The sequence below is a fragment of the Pungitius pungitius genome, chromosome 1, assembly GCF_949316345.1.
Source record: "Pungitius pungitius chromosome 1, fPunPun2.1, whole genome shotgun sequence".
NCBI classification, from domain to species: domain Eukaryota; kingdom Metazoa; phylum Chordata; class Actinopteri; order Perciformes; family Gasterosteidae; genus Pungitius; species Pungitius pungitius.
In genome coordinates, this window is record NC_084900.1 from 15,171,593 (window position 1) to 15,187,886 (window position 16,294).

The following is a 16,294-nucleotide window of genomic DNA, read 5'->3' on the forward strand; positions in this document are numbered from 1 at the left end:
CAGTCACGTGACCGAGGGAGCCAAGGCGCTGAGCTCGCCGCGCCAACGATGGACTCACCCGGATCCAGCTGAGGCTCTGATAGTCGTACAGGGTCTCGTACTGGAAAGCCAGCTCCCGGCAGAGAGAGATTCCGTATTCCCAGCACTGCAAGGTCAGAGAGGCAGGGGACGAAGAAATGATCAATTCACCTGAGCCTCTCACCTGGGGGGGGGCTGTATTAATAATGTAAAGGTCAGCGCTGAAAGTTGGAATATTTATGACAATAAAATGTTTTTCCATCTTTTCCTGACATGAAGGAATTCCAGTGAATGAAAAAGCTACCTACCTATGGAATGCCGTTTTAGTCAAAATTAAATAAATGAATAAATACACGGTAATGCATAATGACACTGCATTTCATGATAAATAAATGAATAAATACACGGTAATGCATAATGACACTGCATTTCATAATAAATAAATGAATAAATACACGGTAATGCATAATGACACGGTACTCGGTAATGCATAATGACACGGTACTCGGTAATGCATAATGACACTGCATTTCATGATAAATAAATGAATAAATACTCGGTAATGCATAATGACACGGTACTCGGTAATGCATAATGACACTGCATTTCATTTCACGTTCTTATATGCAAATCAGGGGGCGTGGCTATCTATCACATTCAGAACAGACGACAGAGCCGTGTGCCGTCGACACCGCTAGCGAACGCGGAAGCACCCCCCCCCCCCCCCCCCTAGCATGCTAGCATTAGCGGATCAAATCGATCAACATGGGTTATCTGCAGATACTATTTTGACACATATTGAGGGTTTTTTGGAAATACTAGGGCTTGCGGTTCCCACTTCGGCAGCTCTAGACTGCGGTCAACTCAGGCGACACTCGGATATCCGTGGTCAACTCAGCCGACACTTGAATTTTAGTGCACGTTTATGCTGACATTTACGGTACAATTTCTCAAAGTTTGGTCCGGTTACTTGCTCAATACCGTAAATGTCAGCATAAACGTGCACTGAAATTCAAGTGTCGGCTGAGGCTCTGTTGTCTGTTCTGAATGTGATAGATAGCCACGCCCCCTGATTTGCATATAAGAACGTGAAATGAAATGCAGTGTCATTATGCATTACCGAGTACCGTGTCATTATGCATTACCGAGTACCGTGTCATTATGCATTACCGAGTACCGTGTCATTATGCATTACCGTGTATTTATTCATTTATTTATTATGAAATGCAGTGTCATTATGCATTACCGTGTATTTATTCATTTATTTATCATGAAATGCAGTGTCATTATGCATTACCGTGTATTTATTCATTTATTTAATTTTGACTAAAACGGCATTCCATACCTACCTATCTACCAATAACGCAACTTTGAATTATTCATAAAATACAATTGATGTTGATGAAAAGAAGTCGTAGTACTGTAGTTAATGAAGGATAAATGTGATTCGGTTTGGAAAGAGCTGGACAGCAGGAAGTGGGAGACAGCAGGAAGTGGGAGACGGCAGGAAGTGGGAGACAGCAGGAAGTGGGAGCTTGCAGGAAGCGGGACAAGAAGCCGTCCCGGTGAACTTGCCTTGCCCTTGTTGAAGTAGTGCAGGATCTTACGACTCAGGTTCTCCTTGCGCTGCCACTCGCTCTGACAGGGGTAGTGGAGGAAGTCCCTCAGGGGCCGGTCCTCCCACTGCAGAAGCTCCCAGTACAGCAGCAGGGTGAACGCCGCCTCTGAGGGGGGCAGGGGGGGGGACAGGTCAAAGGTCATCAGAATGAAGGCCAATCCTGTGCTGTCTAGTATAAGATGGTGAGCAGCACGTTATTCCGCTATCGGCCTGGTCCTAAATAACGTTAGCTTTAAACTAGGGCTGTCAAAAATAGCGCGTTAACGGCGTTAATTAGCTGTTTGTTGTTAATTACGTCAATTTTTTTGACGCATTTCACGCATGCGCAGTGTGACAAATTATTCAGGTCCGGAAAGAACCTCTTCTTCTAGGGAATGCACTTCATCCTATACAACACATTACTGCCACCTGCAGGCATATGTCAGGCCGTCAGGTTCAGCAAGTTGTTTGCGCCAGAGACCCGCTCCTCCCCCCCCCCCCCCCCCGTTCTCGCGCAGCAGAACAGAGAAGAAGAAAAGCTCCGCCCAGCAGAGCAAGAGCAGCGCTGTTCTGAAACATGCGGAGGAAGAGAAACCAATGCGATCTAAATCCTCCCAGGTATGGGAATATTTCACACTGAAATGGGGGTGGTAGCGGATTTCTTTGCAGCGCCAGTCGTTCTAATCGCCGCGCTCGACTTCAAGGTGTAACCTTTATTATTGTTCGGTCTGAAACGGCGCGCCCAGTGACGGGTGGTGCAGCAATATTGTTGTTCTGGGTGGAAATCGGGAGAAAGGTCGGTCCGGGAGATTTTCGGGGGGGGGCTTTGAAACATCGGGAGGGTTGACATGTCTGGTCATGTCTGGTCATCGCAGGAGCACAAACTCGCAGCAGAGTGGGATAAACTGCAGAGGCTCGAGACCCTTCTAGAGCCATGCAGGGAAATCAGTCTGTAACTTATCAAATAACATTGATTTGATTATTTTCTGGAATGAATTAAAAAATCAAATATCAATAACATATATTTATGTAAAAAATAATAATTATGATAATAATAATGATAATTATGTATCTGTGTCCTGTTATTTATCTTTAGTATGCATTTCAGAAAGAAAAAATGGTTAGGATTCAGGTGTGATTAATCATGATTAATCCACTGAAAATTCTGATTAATTTGATTAAAATTTTTAATCATTTGACACCCCTACTTTAAACTAACGTCATTAAATCCTTCAAAGATCAATCAACCTCTGAAGTGAACGGATTGATAGAAACTAGTTGTGTCGATTCAGTCAGTGAGTAAAATAATAATAATGAGAATAATAATTTCTCATTGAGATTGTTATTTAGATATTTATTATACTATCCTATATATATATATTAGACTGTCTTTGCTGTAAAAGTTGTGATATTGAACCAGAGTCGATGAATCGATCGACTGAAAGAGTTTCTCAGCTTTAAGGATTTGCTACATTACAAGATAACAAATAAAATATCTATAAAATAGGCTTTTGAGTTACTCAGAGAAAAACATTCTATTTTATTACATCCCTGTGGGCTACAGAAATTGCGTTTTTGTTGTTATTTTGCCCAGTTTTTTAGATGTTTTAAAAAGGTCATTAATAAAGAAAAAGGTGAGTCGCAGTCGGACAGCAGGACAATGAAAGGATGTTTTTTTTCATTATCTCATTATCTTTTTTCATTGTTTATTTTAAGTAACCGATGAACACGGTTGTGTTTGATTACTGACATTTGTCTGCATTCACATGAACACGATAAGGCCAATAATTCACCCGCTTACTGACTTCCCTATATTTACACAATCGAGCCTCGCATTCCCACACTGATTCACATTTACCATAATCAAACAACTTATTGTGCCCTTCGCACAGCATCAGAAGGAAAGAAGGGTGAGCTACCTGTGAAGTCCTCTGCTTGGAGGTGCAGGTCACACAGCTTGTGGATGTAACGGATGTACATGTCCTCCTTGTTGACCTCTGATTTGTAGAAGTTCTGGGGTTAAATAAAAAAAAAGCAAAACAAGGGTTAGCCGCGTCTTTTGTGTGTGCAAATGTTTGAAACCACAGCCGTCCATGTCTCACCATCAGGTTGACGGAGCCACCAATCTTCTTGTTCTCCATCTCGTCTCCCTTCATGCAGTCCCTGAAATAAAAAGCACATTTTCTTTCGTTGCTCTGGATCATTTCCTTTCATTTTAAATTGAATTTATATTATATTAAAAGTTAAGAAACACATGCTCATTTGTAAATCAGAATTTACAATAAAGGTCGGTATTTAATCTATGGAGCAATTAGCCGCATTTTCACTGTCATGCAAATATTTCAGAATAAAAGCCTTGTGCTATCAATAGAGTGGATTTGTCCACAGAGAGAAGCGAGATGCTTTTATTTGTTTTGGCATGAACCTGAAAAAAGAAAATGGCAACTAAATGTCATCACACCTGTAATCCAGCAGTCGCTCGACGAGCCTCGTGACCGACGTGACGAAGGAGATCCCCGTCTCCCTCCAGGTCTCCTGCTCGATCTTCTCCAGCAGGCTGCACAGAAAACACACATTCACCCCGTCAGCAAGCGGCGGAGCGGCGGCGGAGGTCATCGGATACGAATCGCGTCGCTGCGGCTCACCTCGGGTACGGACCAAAGAGCTGCGTCCTGCGGGGCGACGGCCCAACGACACAGAGAGGGGCGTTAGAGGGAAACACACACACACACACACACACACGCACGCGCACACACACAGGTTTGATGCTTACAAAAGGCTGAAGAGCTCTCTGTGATTATCATCGCCTTTCCCGTCCGACACCATGCTGTCGAGCTTATCCATGAGCTCTGCCTCCACCTACACACACAAACACACACACACACACACACACACAACAGATGTGAGCGTGTTCCTACTGCGGCGCCTGATTTGGCGTTCAACGGCGGCACCGTCACCTGTTTGAAGTTGCCGTTTTTCCTCTGCTCCCAATCCATCATGTCGTGGAAAATGGGGATCATGATGTTCCGCACCTCGACCTGCGGCACCAGGGTGACGCCGAGGAACGGGCCCATCATCCCCGGGATGAAGTGAGGCTTGTTGTCGCCTGGACGACGGCGATTCACAGACACACAAACAGGGGTTTGATCCTTTCATTCAAAAGAAAAAAAAAAACCTGACAGAAGTCGTGTGTGTGTGTGTGTGTGTGGTCTGACGCACCTAATTTCTGCCACATGCTGAAGAGTTCGTAGGCCATGGTCACCCGCATGTCCCCGTGCCTGAACAGAGAGGGTCAGGTGTGAGGGGGTCAGTGTGGACACCGGATGAGAGAACGCACCGGCTGAAGGGTCCGGCGCTTCCTTACTTGTCCAGAACTTTCTTCCTCTTGACCGGGCCGAGCGCCTCCAGCTGCAGACTGGGCTGGTTGATGTACAGCACGGTGAGGCTGAAGAACGAGTTCCACACCTGGCACACACACAGGCGAGAGGAAATAACGTCCACGCTGGATCACCAGCACTAGAAAAGCGAATGATGCAACAAGCGTCACGTTCCTGGATGTTCACACGCACACACACCTTGAAATCAAAGTCGGCCTCTGAGAAGTTCTTGTGCAGCGCCGGGGACAGGAACTGTGTGGTCACCACGATGATGCTGCCGGAAGCAAACAATCCAGCGTCAGAGGAGAGAAGAACATTAAAAACACCAAGCTTCCCCTTCGGAGGAGGAGGAGTCCGATCTAGCGGAAGCCCGCGCTCCTTTTAGGACGGAAACGGTGAAACACTCACTGACTGGTTAGAAGCCTCATGACGCTCCAGTCCCGGGGGAAGATGGTCAGTTTCATCAGATTGCGAAACACGCAGAAGATCTTCAGCAGGAACTCCTGTGGAGGAACATAACGTGAAAGGCGGGACGGCGCAAGGCGCACGGCGGCGTGACTCAGAGGGTGTCGCACCTTCAGCTCCTCTTTGCTGTGGAAGTTGTTGAGCAGATGGTGGAAGTGGAGCTCCGTCATCTGCCGAAGCAGAGAGAGGAGGCAGGAGACGTACTCGCCCTGCAGGAGGGAGGCACGCAGGTTTAAAAAAGGTCAATCGGCTGGAACACCTGGAGGAGGCCCGTCCGAGAGGAAGCTCACCGTGATCTCGGCGGTGCACTGGGGACAGCGTTGTCCTCTGGCCGTCTCCACCGAGTGAGTCTTGCTCATGATGGACAGCAGAGTCTGCAGCAGCACATCCAGGAGGCTCTCCACCATCATCTCCACTTCCTCCTGAACAGAAGACTCCTGAGGAAACACACAGATATAAGATTAAGATCCTATTTATGTGGCTTCTTTTTCTGTAATGGCAATGCGATTCTTTAGATGGACACTACCATGGAGCTGGTCTTTATTATGGAAAAGATGCTGGTCAGGATCCCAGAGCAGATGAGCAGCTCCCTCTGCTGGCGCAGATGCAGGTGGATGTGATGCAGAACCACCGGCAGCAGAATACTACGAGACTCTGAGCGGGGGGGGGGGGGAGAAGGAGGGAGAAGGACACAGCGTGAGGACAAAGGGGAAAACCAGAGCAGAGGCACGGCGGCGTCGGATTGGTCAGCGGCGGCCTCACCGGGGAAGAAGAAGAGGCGGCTCTCCACCGTGCGAGCGATGGACTGCAGTTTGACCACGTCCATGGACTGGCCGATGTCCACGGTGCTGGGCATGCTCCCCAGGGTGCCGCGGACGTACTCGGCAACCTCCTGAACGGTGAACATCTGCAGCAGCTCATCAAATATATCGGGGAAACTGTTCAGCAGCGCTGCCTGCGGGAGAAGGGGAGGGAGGAGGGGGGGGGGGGCAAAGGACATTAAAACATGACAGCAGCTCTAAAAAACACATGAAACCTCTTAACCGTCTTCCGAGGGCGTCGGGATCTCGAAAAGAGCAACGCCACATGGTCTGTTTCCATCTAAAGCAACGGCTGCAGATCAGTTCACCCACAAAACATCTCCTGCGCGGAGCAACCAACGCAGGGGGGTGGGGGGGGGGGGGGGGCGCTCTGACTTACTGAGATGGACGAGAGCCCAGAGGCGTGACCACAGAGAGGCATGCAGCTGATCACACCCCTAAACTGACCGCAGCAAGACAAGGACAGAAATGCACAGAATGAAACGTGGTAGAAAACGAAGAAAAAGGTCAAATCAATTCGCAAGGACAAACGATGAAATCAATAAGCGAGTTTGAAACAAAACCAAAGGGGATGAATGAGAGAGAAAAGGTGGGCAGAGGCGAGCGGTCCGACCTGCGTGAACACCAGGTTCTCCGAGCTGCGGCCGTCCAGACTGAGGACGAAACGGATGGACTGGAAGAGCTCCTGGATGCTGGCCCTGAACGTCTCCTCCTCCATGCCGCAGGTGGCCCTCGAGTAGAGGATCCGAGACTGGACGATGAACTTGAACAGGTACTCCAGAGCCTTTTTTTGTTTGTTTTTTTAAGAATTACAATTGAGTAATTAATTCATAAGTAAGTAAGCAGGAAGTATGAACAGAAATGTTCCTCAGGTGGTCTCATCAGAGAAGTGAATTATAAAATTTGCACAACGAGGATGTTTTTTTTAATGATAATTACTTCCCCACAGAATGTGATTATGCACTAAAAAATCCCAGTAATTTCCCACAACAAATCAGACCATAATAATTTAGATAACAATAATAAACTCCATTAAGGCACAAACTGCTTTACAAAGTGAAGTATTTACAAAATAAAAACCTAAAAAGCCCTCAATGACATAGAAATTGTTATCGCATTCCAGATTCACCTTTCATAATAAAAGCCCTAGACATTCACAGTGCATTCATCTTCTGAGAGGAAGATGAATGCTGCTCTGGGTCAATAGGATTGGACCATTAACAGTAGTTTTTAGTTTTCTTGCTAAATATTTCCCTCGGTGTGTAAAACAACCTGTAGAAGGTTTTACTGAACGCAGCAGGCAAGAAGGTTCGTTTCGGGCTCTGCTGTGACCGTTTCCTGGATCACTAATCACCCAGCAGTGGGGGCCGGGAGGAGGCGCGCGTGATACGTTACCCGCATGGCCTCCTGGATGTGGTCCTGTCGGATGACCTCGGCCGAGCGGTCCATGTACCACTTCAGGCATCGAATCAGTTCCCTGCAGGGACACAGTTTGAAACGACCAGAGTCAAAAGTCCGCCGCGACTCTGCAGGCGTCTGAATTGATAAATGTGGCGTTTGCTTTGTTCTCCCACTTGTACGCCAAAGCTCCAGCAAAGTGGTTTTGGATGTAGGAGTCCATGACGGGTCGGAAGTGGTAGAATCGGCTGTCCCTGAGCAGGTTAATGATGAACACCTGGAGCACAAAAACACACACGTAGAGACGTCACCGCTACTAATGCATCACGTGTACGCGTCGATGTCCTCCATTCAGTCTCCTACCAGTGACTGGAACACCAGCGGTCCATATTTATCAGTGTTGTCGTCTAAGAGACAGAAGAGCGTATCCAAGACGTCTCGCAGGAACTGTAAAATGGGAACAAAATGAAGGCCTTAAATAGAGACCAAAGGGCACAAAACACGGCAATAATTTTTAATTCTGAGACGATAGTGTGACCTCTAAACAGCATCGAATGTGTTCTACAAAGTAATGTGAATATCAATAACTGTACAAGGCAGTTTCACCCACTGTCCATAAAGCCACACGCAAATACACAGCGACGGATAAATAACGACCTTCACGATCTCCTCCCCGCTGATCTGACGTAAGCGGCCGAGGATGTCCAGCACCCGGTCGGGATGGGCCTTCCAGTTGAGCAGAGCCAGGAGGTCCACTGAGAGCAGAGGGGGAGGCAGCAGAGGTCAGCCCGAGTGGAGCCACTGTTTACTGAACATATTGATTGATAACATAGAAAATGTCTTATTTCACGGTGCGAGGACAGCTCCGTCACCATTTTGAGTGAGCTTGGTGGAGCAGAGGATGGTGGAGACCCAGAAGGTTTCTTTGGGGCTCCTCTGGAACGGCAGGTTGGCCGGCAGGTTGGGGCAGCTGTTGAAGTCCTCCTTACAGCAGGGCAGGCTGAGGTACAGGCCCTGGTTGCTGAAGGTGGCGCTTTCATCGCACTGGGGGCCGAGAAAAAAACACTTTTCACCCGTTTTTTGGCGAAGCAAACAAGATGGACGTCCTCAGACGGCACAGAAGGTGCGAGGCGGAGAGGTGGACCTGCTGGTACCTTGTACACATACAGCTCGTGGCTCTCGTCCGACAGCGTGGTCCCGTCTTCTCGCATCAGAGGAGTGAACGCAAAGCCAAACAGTTTCTTCTCTCCTTTGTCTTTAGCTGAAAAAAAGGGGTGGGGGGGGGGGGGGGACCATCATGCATCTATCACAGCCCGAAGTACCGCTTGCGCAACGTGACCCCGGCGCGGGTGACTCACTGGAGCAGTGTCTGAACTCGAAGCGGAGGTGGGAGCCCCTGAAGCGATCTATGGGGATGGGCAGCTTGACCATCTCGCTCCAGCGGGGGCTGTTGTTGTGGTAGAGGACGAAGGAGCGATACTCGCTGCTGCTCGGCTCCCCACTGCCCAGACTGATGCAGTCCTGGGGGGGAAGAAGGAGTTTTCCGTAAGGGGGGGGGGGGGGGGGGGGGGGGGGCGGTTTACATTGATCGTGATTCATGCAGGGCACAGGAAGAACTCATGGCGTACTTTGAGTGTGTCCCCGTCGGCGTAGAGCACAAAGAGCGTAACTTCGATGTTCTTCTGGACGCTCTTGCCGCCCCTCTCGAACTCGCCGCGCTCCAGGGTCAGGTACAGGTCGTTGCGTGTGTCGCCTGAGACAAATGACACGCGACCTTCGGTTAAAGGGGAACTCCTGGCGGGCACGCGTAGGGCGCCCCACGGGTCGGCGCTTCTGCCCCCCCCCCCCCCCCCCCCGTAGACCCACAGTGAGGGCTCCTCCTGGAGTTCCCTCAAGTGGCGTCACCTGAAGGAACTTGAAGGAACAAGATGGATCCGAATGTGCTCTTCCAGGTGCGTGAGTAAACGTGAGATGAGAGGTGCACTTTCCTCCAGGTCTAGCTTTTGAAATGAAGACAAAGGAGGAGTATTTACTTTGTCAAGAACTTCACCTGCGTCTCTTTTACATTTAATCATTTTGAACACCTAACGAATAATAAGGAAAACTGTAATTTAAATAATACAATTTAAAAAGTAGTCTGATAAGAGTCTATCCTTTAAATTACTATTGAATTAATGAATAACAAAAAATGAGACCAATTTAAAACCAAGCATCTTAAAAATCTTCTTTTGTTTGTATGTATCCCCTTAATTCCTAATGGAATGTAGGCCTCCGGGATGGAAGTTTGCAGTGTGGGTCGAACTACAATATCGCCGAGTTAGCAAAGCTAACGCTACGTACGGCCAATCGACTGCGAGCGCGCCATCGTTCCCGACCCGCAAAGAAGGAACCCCGAGCCCCCGGCTGCCTCGGCACCTTTTGTCAGGTCAGCCATTGATGCGATAAGATATCGGTGGCAACAATGGAGGAAGATATTGCAGTTATTTATAAAATCAGATTACAGTTATTTATATCCCAGTCATTTCCTTGGGGAAGGATGAGTCACCAGAGGTGATGCTGGGAGGTATTTCAGGCGAACTGGAGAGGAGGAATGAAGAGAGGGGAGGATGCACAATGTTGTCTGATGAAATGTACCAAAATAAACACACACCTTTTCTTTGAGTCGCCTTAGAGGACCTCTGCTCCTCATGAGACGCTCGGCCCCTGAGCTCAATGTGAGAGCTGTTTAAGGCAATCGTTAAAGAATGCGCCATTAAAAACAGCCTGCGCTCAAAAATGGTCCCTGTTAATAACGATCAATAATAATACGCAACATTCTTCTTCATTGGCCACAATAAACTGATTAATGGAATTTTATGGGATGTACGCGGGACACTTCATTTTTTGGACCTCTTTAAACAAAGTAAAAGAAGTTTAGGGGGCGGAGCTTTAACGACTCATCGTCATCTGATATGAGACATGGAGCCACTTTGTCAAACGGTGGCATTCTGTCAGCCGTCTGGCCTCTGCCCCCCCCCCCACCCGGCCCCCCTCCCTCATCACCGCCCCCCCCCCCTCTCCTCACCTGGCAGGATGACATCGGGGAAACCCAGTTTGCGGGTGAGAGCCAGAGCCCTGTTGAACACGGCCTGGTTCTCCCGCCTGATCTGCTCCAGCTCACCTCGCAGCAGCTGCAGGGAGATGATGAGGCCTGGGGAGGGGGACAGGAGCGGGGGGGGGGGGGTCGTGGGAGGAAAGAGGAATATAAGTTAAGACAGTGAAGGGAGGATGAAGAAGAGAGACGGGAGGGACGCAGGGGCATTAAAGAGGACATTAGTCAGAAGGTGGGGGAGGACGAGACAGATCAGAGAGAGACGTGATCACAGGAGAAAGGAGGGAGGAGGGAGGGAGGGAGGGAGGAGAAACGATGCTGTGGAACTTCACAAAGAAGCGAGACGAAATAAAGGCTAGAACACAAACGTGGTGACAGATTGTTTGCAGGGAATGAGTCACAAATGAAAAAGAAAGATGCTCATAAAAAAAATAGAGAATTTCTTCGTGAAGCCATTTTGAAAGCAGCCAACCAAGCAGCCGAGGTGATTATTATCACACACACCTCCTGCTGTGGGGGTGAGGGGGGCATACTGGGAAATCATTTTTATTATAAACTACTGGTAGATATTTGTGGGGATTGTGATTATCAACAGAGGAAAAAAAGAAGCAAAAATCTTACTCTAAACTGAAACTCTGAAGTTCAGAATGTGAATATTTGGCATTGCTTTTATAAACCCGACTCTGCATTAAGTGAACACTTCACAGCCCGGTCTCTCCGATGAGAAGATCGATGCTTCTCTCTAATTGGTCCTTTCAGAACGGAGCTGCAGCCAGAAGTCGATCCTTAGGGCGACTCCTGCTTTCTGGGCCGGGATCAGCACATACAAATCACACAGTGCTTTCTGTCTGGACTAAAAACACAAAGAAATGGAAATATTTGTGAAAAGAAGGTGCTTCCTCACGTTGCTCATTGAGGAACAGGAACGGATTCATTTGAGCAGAGGTCAGTGGGAACTACTTTTATAGTCAGATATAACTAATGAAACTTCTTCTTCGCGTGTAAAATATGTTTATTTTGGTTTGATCGGTTTTAACGCACTCATCAATAAACACTAAAACAACATCCAGTCTTATTAGTACACTCCACGCGCCGTAATGGGAACAATTGTCTCTGGAACTCGTGAGGGAAATAATTCCTATAAAAACCTGCAAAGAAATCAAACCAAACACGGATGAGCTCCATAAAGAGGGACTGTTTACCGTAGTTGGTGCTGGGAGCGGAGTACTTGGTGTTGGACTTGCGGATGATGTTCTCCTGAATCTGGTGCCACTCGTTCTCGTTGTTGCACCTGGGGAAAAAAAACAAGTGTGTGTGTGTGTGTGTGGGGGGGGGGGCGTTACAAAAGCGGCCATTAGAGGGGCCCAGATGGAGGGAATCGGGACGGAGTGCACGGGGACCACATGAACAGCATGTGTCCCAGAGCCCATTTCCTCCTGGAGAAAAAGGTAGCAGCAGCGACGAGGGGGGGGGGGGGGGGGGGCGCTATCAAGCAGCACATTAGACCCAAACGCACAGCTCACTAAGCAAACCTGACAGCCAGCTCTCCACCAGCCTCTTTCATTACCGCGGGCCCCAAGGCCCCTGGGACGGCGCGGGGGGGGGGGGGGGAAACGCACGGACTGGAGCGTGATGGGAGCCGACAGTTTGGAGGCAGCTCGCCGCTGAATCACCGCTCGCTTCCTTTTCTTCGTAACGGGAGGCGGAGGAAACCAATAAAAACCACAGCGCTCTGTTCTGGAAATCTCTATTTCACGCCGAGCAGTAAAGTTAGAGGAAGAGGTTTCTCACACTCACACACACACACACGTCGGGTCGGCCAAGTGACCTCCGACCCCCGGAGAGGACGCCGAGGAGGACAGCGCGGGGACGCAAGGAGACGTTCTAGCTGTCGACTGACAAGGGAACATGCTGAGCTCTGCGTTTCTTTGTTTTTTTTCTCTTCTTCGCCCTCTGACTTTGCTCCATTAACTAAGTGTCATCCCTCCCTCTCCTCCTCCCTCTGCTCCTTCCTCTCCTCCTGCTCCCCCTTCGCCGTCGAGGAGAGGCTCTCGTGGCGAAGGCTGGCGGGGGAGCAGCCGGATTGACAACACGTCAGAAGCTAAAAGAAGCAATTGCTCCACCACTCACGTGTAAACTTTGAGCACGAAGTCCTTCTCCTCCTTGAGGTCCGTGATGGTGTGGAAAACGTCACTCATGGCCAGAACGGCGCAGCCGTACGGCCGCCTGTACTGCACGTGAGGAGGGCCTTTCTTTGAATCGTTCAGCAGCATGCGACCTGCGAGCGAGAGGCGGAAAAAGAGTGAGAGGCCACGCTGGAACCAGCGCGGCTTAAAGCGTGTTTCACTCACCGGTTCTCACGACGTGTGCGACAATGTACAGGTCTCTCTTCAGGTCTTTGCTGCTCAGGTCCTGCAGAGAAATGAAATGTGTGAGTTGCTTCATCAACAATATCAACAAGAACGAGTACACAACGATATGCACGTGAATGAAAACGCAGCATTCACAAAGCGTTACAAGTGTAATGTAATCATGTGTATATTGTAGTGTGTTAATATACACATGTGTGTTACATCTGGGGGGGATCGGCTCACCGTGAAGAGGGCGCACAGGCGGTCGACCTTCTCCGGGTTCTTTGGTCCTCCGTTCTTGTTCAGCTTCACCATGAACTTCTCGCTGGGGGGAGAAAAAGCAGCAAGTTGACAGTTTTCAGAGCGTTCGTAACCCCCCCCCCCCCCCACACCCCGCCACCGCCGCCGCCTGCGTGCATACCTGATCTGTTTGGCCTCCCGGGTGTCGTACAGGGAGAAGAAGACGTCGGCGTCCTCGCTGATGCTGTTGTACGTGAAGCTCTTGAGGTTGATGAAGAGGTGGTGCGACACGGGGACGCGGCAACCGTCGCCGTGCCGCTGTCTCGTGCTGTCGCCCTGGGAAACGGAGAGGAAAAGTGACTAGACGGGTCCGCGCCGCCGCTTATTATTATTATTTTACAGATCAATGGGGGGGGGGGGCTCTGTGACAGGTGAATTATTAATAGAAAATGCTCTACAGTATTTACAGTAGACCAAGTAGACATGCGCATTAATGATGAATGAATGATAGATGTTAGAGGACGTGGGGAGGAGGGCGCCGGTCATGTGACGTAACCCTCTCCATTCATAGGATGCATGGCTACTTTAAAGAAGCGGTCAGTGGATGGGCCCGTTGCTGTTGGTCTGTGGATTCTAATTACGTTTCCTTTTGAGATTTTGTTATGTTAGGCTGCCTTAAAAACATCTGGCCGGGGACAGCAGCTGGAAATTAGCCTCTCTGGCTAACTCTGGCTCACTTACAGTACAACTGTTGATGGGTGTGAATTGTCCCTGAAAAGTAGAAGAATACATAAATGAATAAAAGGTCCTTATTAGGACGTGCAGCATTTTACCCAAAGTTGGTATATTTAGAAGTATAGTGGTAGAATACTACATTATTATATTATAATAGTACAGTATCCAGGATGAATATGAAATGCTTCCAGTGCAAATGGAAAAAAGGTGGTTTTGGCAGGTGTCTTTTTCATCGCTGTACGTCAATATCGCAGCTGTTGTGACAGCTTTTTGCTTATCGAAGGAATAATTTGATATTTTGGGAAATCCCCAACTTTAGTCAATAATTAGCATTGCATCTTGTATGTTAAACGTTGTTTTTAGAAGCCAAAGTGTTCAAACAACACACTGTGGTTAAACAGCAGATGGGTTTGTGTCCCTGAAACCGATCCACGCTAGCTTTGCTACCCGTTTCCAGTCTTTGTGCTAAGCTAACTAGCTCGGGGTGGCACCAGAACGGCTCGCTGTCATTTGAATGATCGACTAAGGGCTTTTAACCCTTGTGGTTTCCTCGTCTCAAGGTTGACGGGGTTTTTCTTGAATGTGTTCTTGGTTTTTATTCTGAGATCAGCTCCATGTTTAACTCAAGCTGAAGATATATGTTTTGTTGATTTATTGTTATAAGCTTTTTGCTTGTTTTTAATGAGGCTAAATGAAACTGCTGAACATCATCGTTTGTTTTAGAGCAATTGTTGATTTGTGCAGATTATCTAGCCGAAATTCTTTTGTAAATATATCATAATCAATTGTCCACCCCCCCCTCATAGTCTTTTTGTGGAGGGGCCCAGTGTGACGCAGACTTCCAGTGCACATTACATCCGTGGTGAGCAGGAAGAAACACAAAATAAGTGATGAAGAGGCTCCGGTGACGATACCTGGCTTGTGCTTTGCTGGCCGCAGTGTCTGCTGGAAACGTGCTGCGAGGGAGACGAGAGCAAAGCAAAGATGTCATCGCACACTCTGCCCACGCAGCGCCCCAACAGACGCACAACCACCACCGCAACGCCCCCCCCCCCGCACAAAGTAATATGAAACAAACGTGGGCGAGTGGGAGAGGACGAGGCCGTTACCGCCCACACACACACACACACACACACACCTGCATCTACTTATTACACTTGTATACAGGGAGGATCTCCCTCCTGCATAACAGTCCCCGCCGTTATTACATTAGATTTCGTAACATCTGCGCTGTAATTACATATTTCTCAAATTAGATCTGCTTTGGTTGTTCTCCCGCCTCCATCTGTGTGAATCCAGTGTGCATGTGTTTGAAAACCCTGATGTACATACATGTCTCTGGTCTGGTTGCGTCCGTGAACAAAATGTGTAATTCATCAAATTAAAAATGCTTTTCCATGCGTCCCTTCGTCGCCGTGCCCGCGCGCTGGCAGCGAGAGTCAGGTGCATGCTGGGAGAGGGACGATATGGCGGCGCGATAGAGAACAGGTCACCGTGAGGCGTCTCTCTCGTGAGTCACCTTCTCACGGGAGGTTTGAAAATCGCTTCGTTCTTATATGTAAAAACAGAATGTATGAGAATAAAAGTAAAGCCCCCAGTGGGCCGAGCCAGCTGCGATGCATGCATGCATGCATCAGAATTTAATTGCATTTTTATCCCTTCGTAGAATGCCAACTTACTTTATTAATTTATTGCATTCAATAATTCATGGGGTGAATTTGCACAGCATGCAGTGGTTGCAGACTATTCCCGCCCAACGTACCAGTTTGTGCAGCTCTGATATGCTGATCTGGTCTGGATCCACCATCTCAAACTCTTTTCTGGGAACAAGGTCTAAGCCGAGGTGCCTGAGGAAGGAAGGATTAGAGGGGGTGAGGAGACATGGATCAGAGCTTATTAAGAGAATGAGCTTCTGAATGAGACGCCGTCACATTACAACTTTCAGTGTAAGAGTGTTAAATGCTGAGCTCTTTTTCACTTGAAGATGATAATAAATATCCACACATGCCTCGATCAACTTTGTAATATATGCAAATCCATCTAAATCTTACTTTCCTTTTGTACATTTACTAAGGTTCAATAATAGCACCTATGTTACGTGTCTTATATGCTGAATATTGCATTTTTACCGTGAATCAGGCGTAGTTTCCAGCCTGCGTATTCAAGGAATCGTTTGCTTGATGAAGTTTGATAAATGTTCT

General features: G+C 48.3%; 1 protein-coding gene across 5 annotated transcripts in view; it reads right to left on the bottom strand.

The window, feature by feature from the left end:
- Nucleotides 1-16,294, bottom strand: part of LOC119222268 (dedicator of cytokinesis protein 3-like) — a 35,549-nt gene that overhangs the window by 7,431 nt on the left and 11,824 nt on the right. For 3 of the 5 annotated variants that reach the window (XM_037478760.2, XM_037478759.2, XM_037478758.2), the window contains exons 7-40: nt 15,856-15,940; nt 15,008-15,049; nt 14,100-14,129; nt 13,540-13,694; nt 13,362-13,443; nt 13,119-13,179; nt 12,898-13,045; nt 11,970-12,058; nt 10,741-10,866; nt 9,305-9,429; nt 9,035-9,197; nt 8,831-8,937; nt 8,549-8,720; nt 8,334-8,431; nt 8,040-8,123; nt 7,853-7,953; nt 7,674-7,755; nt 6,892-7,062; nt 6,220-6,412; nt 5,984-6,111; nt 5,748-5,894; nt 5,568-5,666; nt 5,401-5,495; nt 5,191-5,266; nt 4,980-5,080; nt 4,835-4,893; nt 4,573-4,721; nt 4,389-4,474; nt 4,261-4,287; nt 4,077-4,172; nt 3,718-3,778; nt 3,535-3,628; nt 1,594-1,742; nt 59-145 (exon numbers count right to left, since the gene is read on the bottom strand). In XM_037478760.2, the coding sequence (XP_037334657.2) occupies nt 59-145; nt 1,594-1,742; nt 3,535-3,628; nt 3,718-3,778; nt 4,077-4,172; nt 4,261-4,287; nt 4,389-4,474; nt 4,573-4,721; nt 4,835-4,893; nt 4,980-5,080; nt 5,191-5,266; nt 5,401-5,495; nt 5,568-5,666; nt 5,748-5,894; nt 5,984-6,111; nt 6,220-6,412; nt 6,892-7,062; nt 7,674-7,755; nt 7,853-7,953; nt 8,040-8,123; nt 8,334-8,431; nt 8,549-8,720; nt 8,831-8,937; nt 9,035-9,197; nt 9,305-9,429; nt 10,741-10,866; nt 11,970-12,058; nt 12,898-13,045; nt 13,119-13,179; nt 13,362-13,443; nt 13,540-13,694; nt 14,100-14,129; nt 15,008-15,049; nt 15,856-15,940 (3,568 nt within the window). The remainder of the gene's footprint in view (nt 1-58; nt 146-1,593; nt 1,743-3,534; nt 3,629-3,717; nt 3,779-4,076; nt 4,173-4,260; nt 4,288-4,388; nt 4,475-4,572; nt 4,722-4,834; nt 4,894-4,979; nt 5,081-5,190; nt 5,267-5,400; nt 5,496-5,567; nt 5,667-5,747; nt 5,895-5,983; nt 6,112-6,219; nt 6,413-6,891; nt 7,063-7,673; nt 7,756-7,852; nt 7,954-8,039; nt 8,124-8,333; nt 8,432-8,548; nt 8,721-8,830; nt 8,938-9,034; nt 9,198-9,304; nt 9,430-10,740; nt 10,867-11,969; nt 12,059-12,897; nt 13,046-13,118; nt 13,180-13,361; nt 13,444-13,539; nt 13,695-14,099; nt 14,130-15,007; nt 15,050-15,855; nt 15,941-16,294) is intronic. The other 2 variants (XM_037478762.2, XM_037478761.2) reach the window with 1 other exon arrangement.